We start from the raw sequence: 19,607 nt of genomic DNA, 5'->3' as shown, positions 1-19,607 counted from the left end.
TTACTAAAAACCGTCCTCACATAATATGCTCTTTAAAACAGAATTCAACGACCAAACTTTAAACTCTAGAAACACTGCTCTAAACCTCACAGTTTATTTGACCAAAAGCCTTATAAAAAAGCCTGAGCTTCATCCCAAGGCTTATATTCTGTGCTTCTGCATCATGGCATAAAGCTGTACTATCTAAGAGCCCCCACTTCTATTGCTGCTACATTTTCATTACTTAGTCTTTAATATCCATTACAGCAGCTTTCCTAGGGCTAAGCAGCGAAGAGAGACAGACTGCACGGAACCTAGCCTGCAAGCCTGCATTATCACACACGACCTGTAATTTAAACACTACCCTCTCCAATCTACTTTGAAAATGTATTCCACTTTTTTAATCAACCTCGTACTATGTGATTCAAAATGAGGATAATCTAAAATACAGACAGTTATTACATCTGCTCAAGTCTCTATTATTTTTTGGGCTCTTCCAATGGCTGTCTGAAGTATTTTTCTTTCTCTTGCCTTTATATCCAAGAGCCACACCACCAAGAAGGGCAGGTGGGTTGCAAGGACAATCCACTGTGCTGCCAAGCACAGTGCATATGCAAACACAGATAAACAGAGGGCAAAATTCACATCACAGTGCTGGTAAAACATGACTTGTTTCTTCTTTCTGTAGGGTGTCTGTTGTTAAGAAACACGCCTGGTTTGGCAGGACCCTTGAGCAAGACCCCACAGATGCCTCAGCATTGAAACCTGCCTTCATTCATCCCAAAGAACTGAACGATAGCAATGCTCTACTCTAGTCAGCAAAAGAAGGGACGACTGGAGCATCTCCAGCTACTTCTTGGTGGCTGTTTCAGCTCAGACACAGCCCTCTGCACCACTTCAGCAGAAGACAGGGGAACAGGAACTGCCCTAGAACAGAGGAAGCAGAGAATGCTTCTTGTAGAGAACCATTAGAGCAAGAATGACCCCCACCTCCCTGGTATAATACTAAATCCCTTTTGGTTTAACACCACATCAGCCAAAGCCATCTAGCAGGATACCTGTAACAGTAACAAGCAGTTTTTTCTTTTAAGAGATAAATCGCTTTTTTCAGATTAACATTCTTTTAAAATATAGATTTGAAATTTAACCTCAGCAACTATACAGACTGTGCACCTTAACATATTGTTATCATTTTTATGAAATACAGGCACAAAGCCACGTAACATGGTCCAGAACAACCCCACTGCTACGTTCCCATCCTGTAGCACATTACAGAACTACTGCGCTTTCCAAACACCCAACCGACGCTTGTGAAGCAAACGTCTATTCTCATCTGCACCATGCACTGGCAAGAAAACAGGTTTAGTGAGTCAAAGTAACAGCTCTGATAAAAAACGAGATTAAAAAACCCAGAAATGTCTCAACTCACTGGCTACCTTTGACAAACCTGTTCTTACCAAGCACAGATCTTCTAATGAGAAGCCTTTACTTTAGGCCCCTTCCAGTGCATCACTACTGCAAACATCGTGGCAGAAATCACATCCAGTTTGTCTGCAAGCACAGCTGCATTGCATTAGCCAGAGAGCGTTGGAGAACAGTGATGCAAAATTCATGAAACGAATGGGAGAGCTTGTCTGCTCTAGCTCAGAGTACGAAGCGTTTGAGACTCAAAACCCTGTGCAAGGAAACACACTGTGGCTTCGAACATACAAATAGCTTTCCGAGTTGCAAGCAGTAAAGCACAGAAATGACCCTTCTGAGTCACGTCCACCTTTCTGCCAAACACACAAATGAATACTATGTTAGCGGTACCCAAAACATGAGAGTATAAAAGGACAGAAAAGGAACTTTCAAGGTAACTTTAAAATGTCCTTCTGTTGCCGTTATTAGCTCTGTTATTTCAACTGGCTTTAAATACACTGAACAATTGACTATCATTGATTTTCTGTAAGCATTTGCTCAGCACTCCACGCCGTTAATCAGCCCCATGGTTTATGCATATGGAGGCATTTGAAGAAGTACCCAAATACGAACAGCCCTAGAGGCCGTCGCGGGCTGTCACCGCGCACTCGGCCAGCCCTTCACCCGCCCGCGCCGCACACGCCAGCACCCTTCTCCGCTTGGGCTGTTCCAGTTAGAAACAGGATTTCGGGACTTTTAAACTGGGCGTGCCCTAAAATGAATTGCACTTGCCTGGAAACATATACGGATGAAACTATTATCTCCAGGCCTAAGAGCAGGAGTGTTGCCCAATACAAAAATATCAGGTTATTTTTAGGTCGCCGCAGAATCTCACGGCTTGGCCGCCGGCCTTTTGCGGGCTGTAACCGCCAAGTTGTTCACCATTTTCCGTAATTAAAAACGCCCGTTCCGCCCTCCGCGCTTCACCCCGCCAGCAGCCTGGCGACAGCTTTCGCGGGCCCGACCTCCCGCCGGCGTCGGCCCCCGCGGCGCGAAGGCACCTACCGGGTTAGCGCAGCCCAGACCCGCCGCCCCGGCCGCTGCAGACCGCTGCAGACCGCTGCCGCCGCCGCTGCCGCCGCCCGGCCCAGGGCAGGCGGGCGCGCAGCCGCCCTGCTGCGGGGAGGCGGGCAGCGCAGCCGCCCCTCACCTCCCGCCGCCTTCCCGCCCACCGCGCGGGCGGCGCCTGCAGCTCGCCTCAGCCGGCGCTCCGCCGCCCGCTCGTAGCCTCGCCCCAAGCGGCGGCGGGGAGCGTCCCGGGCACTTTATTCCTGTGAGAAAAACGTTGAAAATTAGAGGAGAAAGCCCCCGATTAGCGGTGTTAGAGACGGGGGAATTCCGGGCGAGAGGGAGCAGGAGGGAGTGCGGCTGTGCTGGAAACCTGCGCGAAGCCAGGTCTCCTGAGCGCTGCTCACAGGAGCGGTATCCCGAGTTTTCCTTTCATTTCTGCTTGCTGTGGGTTCGGAGCCGAAAGGTGGGCTTCCCGGGGGCACGGCAGCCCCCCCGAGGACCCCAGCCCTGGGGGAAGGCAGGGAGCCGACACAGGCAGTGACCGTGGGGCCCACGGGGGCTCCGTGCACTTCAGGTTGGCCTTTTCGGTTATTAAATTGCAGAGTGCTCCATTTCCCCATGAGAAACGGCAGAAGTATGCACCAGATTTCAAGTTCCAAAGGCTTCAGATTTCCTCAAATCACCCACATTTTCTTTTTTCCTAAAACATTGGCTTTCTGACTTGAAAACACCCATGTTTAAGCTTTTCCTCAAGCTTAGAATTTGTGGAAAATTTAAACAAAACTCCTTACCCTTTTATGGGTTACATGGAAATTAAAGTAAATAGGTTCTGGTTTAATTGTATTATTTGGCAGCCTGCAAAGAGTCTGCCACTTTTACTGTTGTTGAATCTCTTATTCATGTAAATAATCCTCATTAGTGCTTTTCACCACGAGAAGGGGTTACCAAAGCGAGACTGGAAGCTGTGAGCACGTCCTTCGTGACAGACGGACGGTCTCTTGCGGCATCACAGACAGAAGAATGCACAATCCCTGTGCTCTCCAAAGAGGGAGGCAACACAGAAACGCTGCTGCAACACTAGTGCTGAGATAATCTTCAAGAGGAAGATTACTAATAATTAATTAAAAACACACAGAGCAAATGCTCTGACTCTCTGCCAGGAACACTGGCCTGCCACCACCGTTACTTAGAAAAATTAAACTGTATCTTAGCTTGGGGACTGGAGAAAGCAGCATGTGCGTGCAGGAACACCGCCTGCACTTTCAGGGTACCTGTAATTTTGGCAGCAATTTCCAGCACTATGCTGAGCGTGCAGCCCTCATTTGAGAGTGTAAAGCAGAGACTTGACTGAGCCCCCATTTAATGCTGCTTCCTGCAGCCACATTTCTGGGTAGCCTCAAATTCCTGCAGAGTTTAAGCTCAAATTAAACACATTTACAATGTTCGTGGATTGTGCAGAATACCTCTGAGGTCCTATTAATCTCCCAGCTGCAAATCACTGTTGTAAATATTAACAACCACCGAAAACTGAGCGCTTTTGCGCCATCAGCACCAGAGTTTGCATCTCCCCATTGCTCATTCTGCGGGCAGCCCAGCTGAGCACCCTGGGGAGAGCAGCACCCGGCACGGCTGCTGTCGGGATGCCTCACAGCAGGGCCTGGGAAGAGGGCAGACTCGTCAAATTAATTCTGAAGGCCTGGTGGAAGCCAGATGCCTGGTTCCCACTAAATGAAAACGTGTTGATAAAGGTTAAAAAAAAAATCACCACCTGCAATCGTAGGGTACTGATAGCAGTGGAATACTGTTACTGGTGGGATATATGAGCACAACTGAACAAGTCACAAGAGTAACTGGCTTTAAACTCATCTAAATACACAGCATTGTTTTGGACTAAAAGTGGCATATGGCTGTATTACACTATATATCCTCATGGAGAGCGTTCTGCTGTATTAGGAACATAGTTAGGTTATACCGTCTCAAGCTACACATTTCTCATGCTTTTAAATAAGCCAGCTCTGGTACCCTGATGCAAGGCTGTACTTATTTTCGGGATTAAGCCTGGGGCTTCTCTGTAACATTTTCTCAAAACAATTAGTGATGATGAAAAAGTCTTTGATGAAATACTAAAAATGCATATTGAAATTAGATACTAGCCCTGACACGCTGCATCTTCTAGTTTTAGTTTTCTATTTAGATGTTACCTATTATATCCTTAACACTTAAGGAGTTTGATTCACATTTATTTTTTGTTTGGAAATATTAAAAATTAAATCTAAAATGGCAACCTAGGAAATTAGTGACCTGCAAGTGTAGTATGTTACTCTTTCATTTAGTATGCTCTGCAATGCGTATATATTTTTCTCCAAGAGTACTGAAGCTTGCAAAGTTCCAGTATGCTCGTGTTAAATGAGGTCCTGTTTAGAAATTGCTCTTCTAGGGAACTGCAGTTTTTGAAAGGAAAAAGGAAAGCACACCCCAGATAATACCAACTTTCAGAGCAATTTTGCTCTGCATTCATTTGAAAATCCATATGAAAAACTGCCTGTAAATAAATTAATTCTCTCAACACTTTGTGCCTACATACCCCTACGACAGTCCCTTCTCATAAGGTCAGTCCAGTTGGTCATAAACCTCACTTCAGCCACATGGCAGCTGCGGATAATGTGCACGCATTAAACCTCCTGGCGCACCGGTGCATGACTTCCTACGGGAAGACGCACAAGGGTAGATGTAATTTCTCTGTATTGTTTTAATCGCACAGCATTTAGTCCTGATGGTTTTAGCTCTGTCCACAAAGTAATTACACAAATTCCTCCTGCAGGCCTCCCAGAATAAGGGAATTCGTCTTTCTACTCACCAGTGACAGCTTGAATCTGGCTCCGGTTGCCAAACCCAGCTCCCTCATTGAGGTGGACAGGAAAATCGCCTGCTTACGCCATGCCCGAGCTCAGCAGCAGCAGGTAAGCGAGGCACCAGCGCGGCAGGACGCCGAGCTGCCTACGGACAGCCCCGGCCACCAGCTGCGCTTCCTACCAGCCTCTGCAGCTCCATGTTGAGCAGCGCAGAGATAAAGGCAGCCAGGGGCCTCCCATTTCGGGTGGGAATGGTTCAGCTGAAGACACACCGCGACGCCAAGTCAGCAGCTGGCTGGGAAGGTCACCAGCCCCGCAGCGTGCGGGCAGCGCGGGGGTGGCCCGGGGAACGCTGTCTCCCCGGGAGAAGCTGGGAGAGAAGGGGGGGGGTCCTGCTTGTGGGGCGGGGGGCAGACCGGACCCTCTTCTTGGCAGGGAGGTGTGTGCAGACCTGCTCTTGCGGCTGCAAGGCACCAGCGAAGGGCTGCCCTCGTCCCTGCGCGGCCACGGCAAGGACACCCGCACCGCCGGGCAGAGCCCTCCTGCGGGCCGGCCGGCGCTCCGCTGCTCCTGCTCTGGGGAACAGACCCCCGATGTGCCGGCCTGTGCCTGCCGCGGTCACAGCACCCGGAGGCGCAGCCCGACAGCGGGGCCGGCGGGGGCCGAGGCGCGGGGCTTGGCCGGGCCCCGGGGGCGGGAGCGAGGGCCGCGCTTCGGCCTCAGCGCGGGCGGCGCCCAGGCCACGTGTGCGGGCGGCGCCGGGCGCGCGGCAGCGGCGCCACCTGTCGGGCGCGCGCCGGGCGCGGGAAGCCCGCGTGGCCTGGGGCGGGGGACGGGGCCCGGCGGGGTCGCCGGCAGCCCCGGCCGTGGAGCCCTCCGCCGGAGAGCGAGGGGGCCGTGCCCGCTGCAGCGGTTGCGTTTCCCGGGCAGGGAGGGCGCCGGCCGGCCGTGCCGGAGGGCCTTGTGGTAGCGCTGACACAGGTGGGCAACATGCGGGGGTGGGTGGGGAGAGCGGCGGCGCCGCCCCCCTGAAAGAGGCCTGGCGGGCGGGTGAGCACCCAGGCGGTAGCGTGGCCGAGTGGTCTAAGGCGCTGGATTTAGGCTCCAGTCATTTCGATGGCGTGGGTTCGAATCCCACCGCTGCCAAGCTGTTTTGTCCCTGCCGCGGCGGCGGCTCCTTTTCGCCACCCGGCCACCGAGGCCGCGTTGGTGGCGAGCGGGGGCGACCTGGAGGCGGTGCGGGCCGGGCCCGGCGCCCCGCGGCCGCTCGGGTGGGCGGGTGCGTGTTGGGGCTGCCGGTCACGCACGTTAAAATCGAATTACAGAAAGTGGCGGTACGTACTGGGGAAAGTGGCTTCTCCCCCTTGCGCGCCTTTTGGCTTAAAAATAAAATCAGAAATACCGATTTCGGCAGTGCTGCCGTCCCGTGCTGCGTTCGAGTTACTGCGCCCTCAGCGTGCAGGCCCTGCACCCGGCCTGCGCTGCCTCCCCTGGCCCGGGGCAACTGCGGTGAGGCCTAAGTGCTCTCACCTTCTCCAGAATTCTCAAATACACCTATCATTCCCCACCCCGACCTTGATTCCTTTAGATCGCCTGTCTCATCCCTGGTACTGTCTCCCAAGCGCTCTTTTTCTGCTCGCACCGTGCTCCTGATCCCTCCCCGTGTTACACGCTGGAAAAGGTGCAGACAGGAGAGAGATCCCTGCGATAAATCGCCAGCGTGAGCGGCGGCTGGGAGGGAGCGGGGCCTTGCAGAGGGCCTTGCCCCTGTTGTTTAGGCCCATTTTAGCTCAACAGTAATTCAAAAAGGACATTGTTCACTTTAGCTACTGCAGCGATTTGCTCAGTACAACTGCTATAATTTAGAAATGAGGTGCAAAAACATAGTTGTACCTAAAGTTCAGCTGATAAGCAACTAAACTTTATTGTTGGTTGTTGTCCTCAATAACTACAGAAGATAAAGGAAGCAGTACAAAGATTAGTGCAACCCATAGTGGCAGATGCCTCTACTGTGACATAAATGCGCTTAACTAATGTAACTTAGTTAATAACTCCCGATTTAACTAAAATACACAGTTTTGACTTGTGAAAAACTATACCGGCATGTACCCTCTAGGCCTCCAAACTGCCGTGTGGTGCCGTCGCGGATGGCTCTGCACCCCAGGGGTGGGGCGGGGAGCGGGTCTGGAACAGTGTGGACAGAGGCACAGGACTGACTTCAGCAAAGTGTCGAGTACGCTTTTATTTTCCCTCATATGCAGTGATACAGCTAATTCACAAAAGAAATTCACACAGTGTGAACTCTCTCTGTACGGCTGGTACCTGTTATTTACAGTAACCTCTTCTGTCTGTCCCTTTGCTTGTTCCTCAGTTCCCCAAGGTAGTGAGCCATGGCAGCAGCTGTGGTCAATCTTTCTCCTTATTTTAGCCATTTTTCTCCACTGGTGAAGCACTGCGGGCTGGCTGTAGCTCTTGTTCTTTCTGCAGGTTCTCATTTACTTCAGCAATCACTTTGGAAAGTTGGTTTTTTTGGTGTGAAATAGAGACAACAATCTTGACTCCAGTGTGTTTCAGTGATTTGGCCGTAATTGTTTACTGTATTTTAATTTCTCAAGTGCAGCTACTGATACATTACAATTTTGTTTTTAAATCTAAAAATAACTGCCTGTTTGTTGCATTGAGGCCAGTAACTATTGTGGAGATTAGAATGAGCCAGGTAGCAGTACTGTGACCGAGTAGGTCCAGTTTATGCAAGTCAGTGTTGCATTTCTTTAAAAAAATGCAAAACTGAAAGGCCATCAAATCTTAAAGAAAGAAAGATGAAGCTTAAACTGACAATTAAAGAAAACAAAAGTTTGAGGAAGATGTGATGATTGTGGGCTTCTGGTCTGGTTTTAATGTAATGGTCCACGGAATCAGCAAATGCAAACTTCTCTGGGCTGTACCCCAGCTGACTCCGTGCCTTGTCTATTCGAAATGTATGAGTTGTAGAAATGTTTTGTACCTATAGGGCAAAAGAGTCAACATACAAAGATATGAATACATAGGAAATTGGAACAAAGTCTGTAAATGGTAGCAAAGACACAGTTAAAGGAAATGTAAAATAAAAAACCCCCACAACATTATATCAATACTCTATTGACATGCCACATTATTTTTTAAATTGTTCACTCAAAAGGAGAATCTTGAAAGCCCAAAGAGGCAGTAAAAGCTGCAAAGCAGAATCTTCCAGTCTTGAAAACATCCATAAAAAATGTTCTGCACTCTTGTTTATGTACCGAAGGAGGCAGGTAAAAGCCATCTCTTAGGTGCCTAAATATCTTCAGTGATTAGGGCCCAACTGACCAGCCAAAGCCGTACAGGATACAGGGCCTTGGAAGGAGGGAGCTGAAGCAGCCTCTCGCAGACTGCAAGCATAAGCTCTTACCTTTTCAAAGATTATGGTAATGAGCATAATACGTTGCCTAAAATGTATGACGCATACATCTGCCCTGGAAACTGGAGGCTGAAGTAGTACTGGGTAGATTTTACTTTCTACTGACTTAATCTTAAATCATACCTCAGTATTAACATGTATGTAAGCATCCTGTGAGAATTAAGGGGAGTTTACAAACACAGACTTTACCTCATTTCTGGTCAGCAGTGGGGACAGTTCAACAAATGGCTTCAACATCAGGTGAAGGTATTCCATTATCATGGCTGCATAACAAAAGATTTCTACTTGAGGTAAGAATAGTAAATTGCTATGCCACTATGACTTCGGCATATCTCGCACCTTATATGATCGTGGATAATCACGTGCCTAAGAGCTCAGGGCACCATTACTAACGTCAACAGGACTACTTGCTCACAAGGGGTTGGATTTAATATTTCAGTCAGCCTGAGTTAGGGTGCTTGTGTGAAAAGGGTTTGGAGGGTTGGTGACAGGTCTAGTGAAAAGATCACGAGACTTCATAAAAAATGTGATAACAAAATACTCAAAGTGGGATTCTGTCTTAGCTGCACATGGGGATTGATTCTGGAGAGAGCATGGGATACAGGAGAACAAGAAATTTACCCATGCAGCAAAGCAGATACTCTCCTGCGTATTTCATGAAGTCATGGATTTTGACATTTAACTTTTTATATTTTTACTATTAACTCCACAAAGTTATACATCTGTTAAGTCCTACATTAAACCTGTTTTTGTGGGACTTCTTCCAGATCATTCTGGTTTCAACACACTACATAGAGTTGAACTTCACCCCTAACTGCTGCACACTAGGTGAGCCCACAGCATATTATTCTTACACATTAAACTGAAAATTGTGGGCAAATTAAAAAAAACCCAAACATCTTATGAGGAGCAGCTGAGGGAACTGGGGTTGTTTAGCCTGGAGAAGAGGAGGCTGAGGGGAGACCTTATTGCTCTCTACAACTGCCTGAAAGGAGCCTGTAGCAAGGTGGGGGTTGGTCTCTTCTCCCCAGTAACAAGCGATAGGACGAGAGGAAACGGCCTCAAGCTGCACCAGGGGAGGTTTAGGTTGGATATTAGGAAAAACTTCTTCACCAAAAGGGCGGTCAGGCACTGGCACAGGCTGCCCAGGGAAGTGGTTGAGTCCCCATCCCTGGAGGTATTTAAAAGACGGGTAGACGTGGTGCCTGGGGACATGGTTTAGTGGTGGACTTGGCAGTGCTGGGTTAATGGTTGGACTCGATGATCTTAAAGGTCTATTCCAACCTAAACGATTCTATGATTATATTACAATTAGAAATGAGGGTAGTGTGGACAGGAAAGAGAAATGTTGATAAAATATTTTTACCTGATGCATAAACTAAGGAAGTAGGAATACGTATCCATGGTTTACTGCAACCTAATCTTTCAAACTGAAAGAAATTTAAAAAACAGTGAAAAAAACCAGAAACCTCAAACAAGTTTTATTGATACAGAAGATATTTGTGGAAATATTTACTGATAAAATAGAAAAAATCATCACTGCTGTTACTATTTGAGTTTTCATTTTTCAGGGGATTCCAGTTAAATGTCACATGTAGACACTATGTAATTGTCAAGTGTCAGTCTTAAAAAAGGGAAAAAAAAGTTTATAATAATCGATCGAAATGTCATGGTGTGCTGATACCTAATTGAACTCTGTGACATATTTATGGTTTTGAGCCCATTGTTAACAATAAAATGATCTTTTGAAAAGAATGTATATTACAGATTAATAATTAGGATTTATATTTTTGTGCACCCAAAATAGCCACCGTTAACAGATGCATGCCCAAGAAATGAAGATAATGGCAACTCAAAAGAGGATACTGGTTTAGGTGGTCCTTTGGTCTCAGTGAAGACAGTTGCTTTAATGTGATATTTTAGGTAGGCTTTGTTACAGTGCTAATCACACTGAACTTCAAGCAGGAATTAAACCCACATTCACAACGGAACGCTTACACCCAAAGCAAACATACCAAATGTAACCTGCACACAAAAGCTGGACTTGTATACAGTTCAAGAAATTAATGTATTTGCAGATAAAGTATATATCGTACGTACAAGTGGAGTTAACCACTCAAAAAGGTTGAATTTTTCGCCATCATTAATGAAATACACCTGGCCACTCTGTTAAAGAGGCAGAGAAGAGACAAGTTAGGAACAATAACACTGCATGTATATTGACTTCTTTTTCTTTATCTCACTCCTTATGAATAGCTTAAAAATAATACAGCAATATAAACTATGCAAGGATGTACACACAAACCAACCAACTATCTACATGTGTTTCAATCAGTTGCACTAATGTGTGCAATGAAATTGGTGGGCAAGTGGTTTATGTGATTAACATGCCTTGGTATAGTTTATTAATTACAGATGTGCCTATACAGCATGGCTATACTGACTATACAGAGATTACCAAATGCACTGAAAGTGGTGCCATATCTAGTTTGTGCTGCTAACACACATTCAGCAAATGGTGGGACGTGTGCTGCTCTCAGTCTAGTTAAGACTCATGGAAATCCATAACACTCCATCTGTGTAACCAAGACGTAAGTTACCTCTTTCCTTTTTGCTTTTAGCGTTTTAGAAAAAGTTGTTTAATTTATTTTGAAAATCTTTCTAATATACTTTAAGGGTAGTGCTTCTAGGTCAAATAAAAAACTGTGTTTACAAGGAGGAAAACAGTCGCAACTGTTTTTGAAATCAATGAACCCAAATGTGCTTTATTTGCATGTGGTATGGGAAGAACTGATTATCACAGTTCAGAACATTACGTCTGGATCTATATACAGGGGCACAGGGGATAAATCTGCCTGAACTTCCAGCTGCATTTCCGACATAGCAAACATTCTTTGCTCATCTTCCAGAAATGGCAAATATTATATTACAAAAATGTAAAGATGGAGTTCTTACGGAACTGAATATTCCGACTCTTAACACACTGCACAGCCAATGCTGCCAGGTCCCACACTGTTCATAGCACATTTGTCAACTAAAAACAGAGACAGCAACCTAAGCTACAGGACCATAACACGTACATTAACTAGTGCTACTACAGTAGTTACTATCGTACAGGGTACGGTGGCAGGATCCACTGTCGAATGACAGCTGCGGTGCTTTTATTGTTTACTTACAGCTATGTAGTTCTTTTCAGGGGTGAGAGCTTCGGCAGCTAGAATTTGAGCTTGTACGAGATTCTCTGCATGCACCCAGTTCATTTTAGCAGAAGGATCCCCAAACTTGAAGCTAAGTAGCCCTCTCTCAATGTTCTTCTGTAGACATAAACAAACAGGAAACCAAAGCAGAATGGGTTTTAAAATGAGGGACAGTGCACTTTCTTGTCTAGCTAAATGTAGGTTTGTGTGTACTTAAAAAAAAAAAGAATCGAGAAGTGCAGAGAGCTCTAAAAATATTGCTCATGAGGAAGGATCAAGGAACATATTGAACACAATACATGCTGAATTTACAAAAAATACAAGTCTATTCTAAGGATAAGTAAAATATTGTATGGAAAGATAAGATACAGTTCTGAATGGATCACAAGTATTCACAAAATCGGATCAAATTTAACAAATAGCTTTGGCTGGGAAAAAATGGAAAGTAATGCTAGGTGTCACATTTTTCATTTAACAGATACATTTTAGAAACTGCAAAATGTGACAGTTGTATAATGCCTTAAAATGGGCTCATAATAAATAAGCTTAAAATCTTAAACAGAAATTGAAAAATACTACATTTTTTTCGGGGGCTAAAGAAAACATCTCAAGTTTAACTAAAATGACATTTGTCATTCTTAAAAATCACTTTATTTAGAAGATGATAAAGTATATTTTCGCTGACTTCAATATAATTCCCTACCTCAGCCACAAAACAAAAATATTTCTTATGTGGTGAGCTTGAATCTATTCTTTCCTCAAAGCTATGCGTAACTTTATACTGTACTGATGCTTTTAAAATAACTGACTCATATAATTCTACAGGGAACATATTCTAAACACTGTACTAGTCTTAGTCCTACAGTTTAAACTACAGCAAGTGAAAAAGAGTAAAAGATGAGCACCTCAGCTGCTTGCCCTTTAGTAACCTATTGTACCAGAAGGTGCTTCCGACTCCTTAACATGTTTCATTGGATAATAAAAGCTGTTAATAGTTGAGACTGGAAATAAGATATTTTGCCGTATCTCTTTTCATTAATATTTTAAATGATTTGGTGTAAGTTGCATGCAAACAGACATTTGAAATATCATAGATTGGCCTGAATCTTATAATTATAGTAAGCATTAAATTATAAAGCTGGACCTACATGTGTTTGTATTTCAAAAAAAGGCTTTTTTAATGTACTACACATTCTTTACAGATATAATATAGTGCCTGTTAACAAAAGTTACAATGTCCTTAACAGACAATTGAACTGTTGAATTGCTGCCCAATAAGAAGGTCGGTCAATTTATAAAACAAGTAAGTGATGCTGTTATATATCATAGAAAATTCTGCAGATTAAAAAATTAAAATACATACTGCTAGCCTTGGCAAGTGTCTTTGCTCTTCCGGTCCATAGATTCCTGGCGGGCGAAGGACACACGTATAGAGTATTCCACCTCCTAGAGGAATTGGTAAGACCGTTCTTAAGTGACTTTCACATGACTACGTTATATCTTTGTATGAACCGAAGATGGTGGTAGCAGAACTTACTCTGAAATAAATTAACTTCACCATCTTAAAAAATAATACACAGGAAAAGGTGTTGAATTAGTAGCTGGGTATTAAGTTGGCAGAATCAGAACATGCAGAATAGCAGGATAAGATTCAGAGAAGTCCTGCCAGCATAGTCAGATTCTTAGAAATTACCAGATATTTCAAAACCTCTTTCTAACCAGTCCTTTGTCTCTGTGCCAAAGCAGTGAAGGAACGTGCCCACTGTGGTGATGAACTGCTGAAGTGAGCAAGTTATTGGTAAGAAAGCGGAATGAAAGCAACTAATCTCATACAAAATTACTGACGGGAAAGAGTGACTCACTAGCACTACCAGGTAGAGCTGAAAGGTTCTCAACAGTAGGCACAGCCAGCTCCCACTAGAACTGCTGTGGCAGCTCTTGATAACTTCAGTGGGAGAAAGTAAGGACCATCACAAAAATCCAGTCACTTCCCAAGTGTGTCCATTGGCTGTCTCATCATCTGCTTATAACTGTTCTTAACAGTACTTGAAAACATGCAAAATACTCAATCCTGCTAGGGCACGGGATCAAAATGGGATGTTTGGAACAATGACATTCTCGTTTCATTGAGAAATGCAGAACTGTGTGTTGCTCCTAAAATGAAGAGGGTCTTTGATGTGAAGAGCTGCTGAGAAAAGAGGAAATAAGGAAAAAGCCCTTTATTTTTGAAACTAGTTCTATTGGAATGGAATGCCCATCAATGACTTTATATCTCTTTATAGCCCCCTGCAAGTATCAGGTGAAGAGATTCTTTTCTGTTTGTTGTCTACAGCTAAATTTAGCTCAGTATCACTTGGTCACATAGAATCATGTTGCACTTTACATTAATTTGTTTTGCACTGGCAGTTAGAGTATCTCATAGGTGAGCTTAAGTATTCAAGTGTATAACTGGCTTCCTCAACGTGGAAAACTTTGGGAAGCACTAATAAATAATTCCAGGCTGTAGTATCAGGTGGCTTCTTCAGATTTTAATATATAACTTGGGGGGGGGCTATGTTAACAATTTAATCAGCATTCATGTTTTACTTATGTTGCATAATACAGTGACATTAAACACTTGGTTTTGTTTAATTTATAGCTGTCTTCATCTTTTCAATTAACATACTGAACTCATTGCTACCATGCTAAAACCTTTTATGGACACTGTGGGAACTTAAAAACAATTAAAAGTGATTTTTAAGTGAAAATCTTTTAGTTTGTGAGAGGGGGTAGATAACTTGATTTCATAATTGCTGGACAATCTTGTCCCCTAAGGATTGATACAGGATATAGGATGTTAGTGAGGAACAAGAAGAGGAGGAGTAAATTCCACTATGAATTCATGCTAAGACAAAAGTACCTGCTAGTGGAGTTCCATTAGCTGCTAGTACCATTTGTTCTGCAATTGATTTGGTTCTGGAATAATGATCAACATGCTACAGAGAAAAAGCAAATATGTTTTTATCTGTTCTTGAAAGGACAGGGCAGAGGGGCATCTCTTCTCCAGTAGTTTTTACTGAGCAGATGGCAACAAATACCTCAAAATACAGAAGCCACGGGGTATTAGTTTAGGATAAAACACATGCATATTGCTAAGGTAAGCAAGCGTTTTTGTTTATGCAAATCCAGTTAATTAATTTCAGCACATTTGAGAAGCAATAAATAAATGTATGCTTTGAATGCTGCCAAGAATGTAATTGATCACTACTTTGTAATCTGGATTTCTTTTCCGGGTAACGGAAAAGTCAAAAGCCAAGTTTTGAAGACATTACGACTGGTCTGAAATACCCTGTTCGCTTTCTTGTGGCACTGTACCAGAGAAAATATTGTTTGAAATATTATTCAAAATATTATTCAATATTTTCTCTATTCATCCTTACTTCTTGAAAGACTGTGAAGTACTTGATGGAGAGAGGAGGGACACAAAACCCAACTGTGTATGCAAAGCACCCAGAAGTACTTTCTCCTTTTTAATTAAATGCAATAAACCCATATAAAAATAGGCTGCTTTTCCATATCAGCTCTACATTGAATATACATCATCTTCAATAAGGGAGAAACAGAAAAATCATATAAATAATAAATGGCTAAAGAGGCACCAAGCCATATAACACAATCCCTATGGCCAGGTGGAATTTCATTAATGTTAATGGGACACTGTACGAGTTATTTTCCAAAATCAAGGCCTTGATAGGAAACAAAGAAATATATACTGCAATGTACATAAAACTGATGTGTCAAGGTTGTGAATAGGTGAATAGCATCATGAATAGAGTGTAAAGAGTTTTCTTTCTTCTTTCTTGTACCTGGATTTTGGCATCAGGCAAAATGTGGTCATGAAAACTCCAGGCTTTTTCAGAAACAAGAAAGTAAACAAAGGGAAAACTTGAAAATATAATACAACCAAAATACCTTTTCAATTGGAAAATATGGCACAGTTTCCTCATCACCATCTTCAATAGGAAGCCCTCCAAACACCACGTTTACTGTACTGGTGTATATCAGTCGAGCGATGTTCCTTTGTTTGCAGGCTGCGGCAACGTATAAAGTAAATTAGTTTAGTGGAAACTGAAACAATATGGAAAAAAATTTTGAATGACCTTTTTCTGAGAAACTGTCACATCTTAAAAGAGCAAATTCTTCTATTTTATGGTTGGGTGATTTAAGATGCAAAGCATATTTAAAGGGAAGACATCAGTGTAAAACCAAGTGCTTTATAATCTGGCACATCCTAATTTGGATGCTGTAAGCGAACACTGTGCCCCTGGGAGGGCTGCTGCCAGCCAACTGAGATGGGCTTCAGCTCTAGCCAGGCAGGTGGCTGGACGTCCATCTGCTTCCAGGGCTGCCCACTACCTGTGCACAAGCTATTAGATAGCAACGAGGTTTACTGCTGCAAAATACACGTGGAAATAGTTAACTCCTTACATGCATACGGATTCTGACATCAGGTCACACTTGGTTATGAAAAGCTGAAGTAGTTGAACTACAGTGCTGGCTCTTGTATCACACACCATAGCAGAATCGACCATAAAAAAACCCAATGACATGTTTCCTCATCTTCTGCCAAAAATGTAAAGTATTTGGCAAAAAACTGTGTGTGCCAAAAAAAAGCCAACTGGCTTTTTCTAAGTGGTATAATATTTTGATATGCTATACCAACACCCAATGGCAAGGTTGGATACACACCATCAATGATGAGTCTTGTTCCGTGAATGTTTACGGTTTCAATCTCTTCTCTGTGCAACTAGGAAAATAAAGAAATTGTGCATTTTTGAATAATAATACATTTTAAATTCAATAGGGCGATGTTACAAATGTCCCTACGTAAAGGTAATGGGTTTAGTGCTTTGATTAGAAAAAAGATCATTTAGACTGCTGTTTCAGACTTCAAGAAGTCAAATCATTATTTTTAAACTATGCCTGTATTTTTCTTGTATTTTTACAGACTAGCCTGCTTGAAGCAAAGAGAATCGCAGTGCTTCTGAACACACATTTCCAGTTATTATACATCTCGCAGCAATATGTTAAATATCCATGTTTCAGTAGCACTTCAGTGACCAGCTGCCTCTACCCAAAGCAATTCCAAGTATACTTTGCTCAATTGCAAACATCTTTGAATGAGCGATTCTATCCAGCTAAGGTAATTACTGAAGTTCCTTTTATTAAATAAGGTAAGAATGTGTGTGTTTGTAACTCTAATGATAAAAATTGTGTCTCAGAGTCCTACATCAGGTACATCCTTACAGGTTTTTACCCAATGGCAAACAATTAAGACTTGAAATGCAGCCATTGTTATCATTTAGTTATATGAAATGATTTATAATTTAGTTCAGGTTTTATTCCTCCCGGTGACCTTACACCTAGGAGTTCCATGTGAAGGGTTTAGGGAAGGATCAGGGTTTTGGAGGGAACCTGCTTCCCTTGTCTTTCCTTTTGTCCTCACACTATTTCAGAACTCTTCAATGCCGTTTCCAACTCAAAAGCCCTCCCAGCGCGCTGGTGGAGCCTCTAATGGGGAGGAAATAATTTCACAACTAGGAACACAGTACTGTAGGCAGACTGCTTGCACCTAGCACACCAGTTTGCACAGAGCAATTTACCAAAACAGCATGGACGTGGATCCAGGCTCTCAGGATCATTTGAAGAAATAAAAATCTAACATGTGGTGTTACAGCATCAAGTCTCTCATCCTCAGTGTGGGCAGTCACACAGAAAAAACCAAAACTATTCGGACTCACTTGCTCTCTTCCTGACATTCCGTATGAAGCTACATGAAACACACAGTCAGCCCCTTCACAGGCTGCAAATATGGCATCATAATCCCTGACATCTGCCTGTAATACACAAGAAAAGATATTTGGACTTGAAATCAAAGCTGCAGGTTAGCATTTGTCATATAGCGAGTTAGCACAGAGGAAATGCATATATATATATAATTGTACTTACTGCACGTCCGGGGACTGAAAACTAGGCCCATTTCAGTACTTGCTGATAATCATACTTCCATAGAACTCAGAGGACTTTAAGAACATTCATTAAGCCTCATAATACCCCTTATGTTCATTCTACAGGTGATTACACTGAGGCACAGATGAGGGCAGTGACTGGGTCCTGAGGAGTGCTTCAGAGTCAGGAGGTGAAGCGGGCACACTGTGCTACGCATTACAGGTTTCATTCTTTTCCTTATTTCAGATATACTAAAATCCGTTGACAAAAATATTCACACAGTTAAAACGGTTATTGCAATTTGCACTAATTTGCAATTAGGTATTTGGATTCTGTGAAAACTGTGACGACATTATGGAAAAGGCAAATGAACTAACTTTGAGAGTTGTGAAAATACAATTTATCATACCTGGATACACACTACTCCATTGGGAATTTCCCAGATAGGGTTGTGGATGTCATATAGAACAACAGAAGCTCCTGCGTTGGCAAGAGCACATCCCAGCTTGTATCCAAAATAGCCTCCGCCTCCTGTCACCACTGCTCGCATACTTTTTTCACTCAGTGCTCCAGCATTTCCGTTCACTTTGGAGTTAGGGGTTTGGTGCCAGGGTGTTGCTACCCCACTCAGTATAAGTTTTTTGTCGGCGAAATACTGTCTTCCGTTACCGAAGACATGTAACAACTTCTCCTCCATGTTGAAAATTGCTCCATAGCGCTCCTGGATGCAGACGATTCCAGTGAGTTTCATGTTAACGAGCTCTATTCACAGCAGCAAAGTTTTACTTTAATGCAACCTGTTTAAGAGACATGAAGACAAAAGCAAAACACTAGCTACAAAATTGCCAGCTTTCAAAGATTTCTTTTAAAAGACCCATTTAAATTTTCTGCTTAGATTGTTTAAAATTTTGTTTAATTGTAATTTTCACATTTTACAAATATTTAAAATGCCTGTAGGCTATATTAAAGACAGCAACCTGAAAACACTCAACAACGGCTGCATGTTTTGGACTAAATATTTATTTGCAAGTGGTATCCAGAATAATAAAACTAAAAAAAAAAAAAAAAAAAAATTCCCTAATGCAGAGAACGTGAACTCAGATGCTTTCCTCAAGTGGGTCAGAATTAGAATAATAGTAAAGACCATAATTTTTTTATTAGCAGAAGAGAAGTTGCTGCCTATGGGAAATGCATCTCCTCGTCTTAGTTCAGTGCGTCCTGATCTGCGCCAGCAGCTCAAAGATGGCCTTTAGAGGTCAGGTGTGGTACCAGGCCGTACCTGAATTTGAACTCTTGAACCGTCAGGAAAGTACTAAAGATGAACAAATTGCATTTAAGTTTCTGTGCTTAAAAAACAAGCAAACAGGGCCAAGCAGAACAGCAGCAGAAAAAAAATGTCCCTAGAGCAAAAGAAATCTTTAATGCCTCTCCCACTTGTCCCTGGTTTATCACAAAGACAGACGTCTGAGAAAAGTGATGTTTTCAACTCCTTTCTATGTAGCGGCAGCTGAATGTAAATTAAGAATGCGCTGTGTTTTTATCCTTGGCAGTGATGGAGTTGAGATGTATGAGGATTTCACAAGGAGAGAGGAATGCCTGATACTTTATATCTTTAGAAGGTGTATCAGAGAACAAGGGTATCCAACCCTCGCTTTCCAGGGGAACTAAAATAAAATAATTGCT

The 19,607-nt window shown here is 43.3% G+C and overlaps 2 protein-coding genes across 4 annotated transcripts in view; both read right to left on the bottom strand.

Moving 5' to 3' along the window:
* Positions 1 to 2,528, bottom strand: part of EEF2K (eukaryotic elongation factor 2 kinase) — a 33,017-nt gene extending 30,489 nt beyond the window's left edge. For all 3 annotated transcript variants that reach the window (XM_082313617.1, XM_082313620.1, XM_082313619.1), the window contains exon 1: positions 2,446 to 2,528. The gene's annotated coding sequence lies outside the window, so the exon portion shown is untranslated. The remainder of the gene's footprint in view (positions 1 to 2,445) is intronic.
* A 5,530-nt stretch (positions 2,529 to 8,058) lies between these two features.
* On the bottom strand, positions 8,059 to 18,675 carry LOC309590508 (putative short-chain dehydrogenase/reductase family 42E member 2; the record flags this gene model as incomplete). The annotated part of the gene is made up of 11 exons (XM_082311779.1): positions 8,059 to 8,307; positions 8,929 to 9,002; positions 10,106 to 10,169; positions 10,840 to 10,905; positions 11,916 to 12,053; positions 13,300 to 13,382; positions 14,836 to 14,911; positions 15,888 to 16,006; positions 16,665 to 16,722; positions 17,717 to 17,812; positions 18,334 to 18,675. 11 exons carry the CDS (start codon positions 18,673 to 18,675, stop codon positions 8,059 to 8,061), a joined length of 1,365 nt encoding a protein of 454 aa, XP_082167905.1.
* Between the last annotated feature and the right edge of the window lie 932 nt (positions 18,676 to 19,607).

Source organism: Platalea leucorodia (assembly GCF_965183815.1).
Source record: "Platalea leucorodia genome assembly, chromosome: 5".
In the NCBI taxonomy this organism is placed as follows: Eukaryota; Metazoa; Chordata; class Aves; order Pelecaniformes; family Threskiornithidae; genus Platalea; species Platalea leucorodia.
This window is presented reverse-complemented; position numbering and strand designations above follow the sequence as displayed.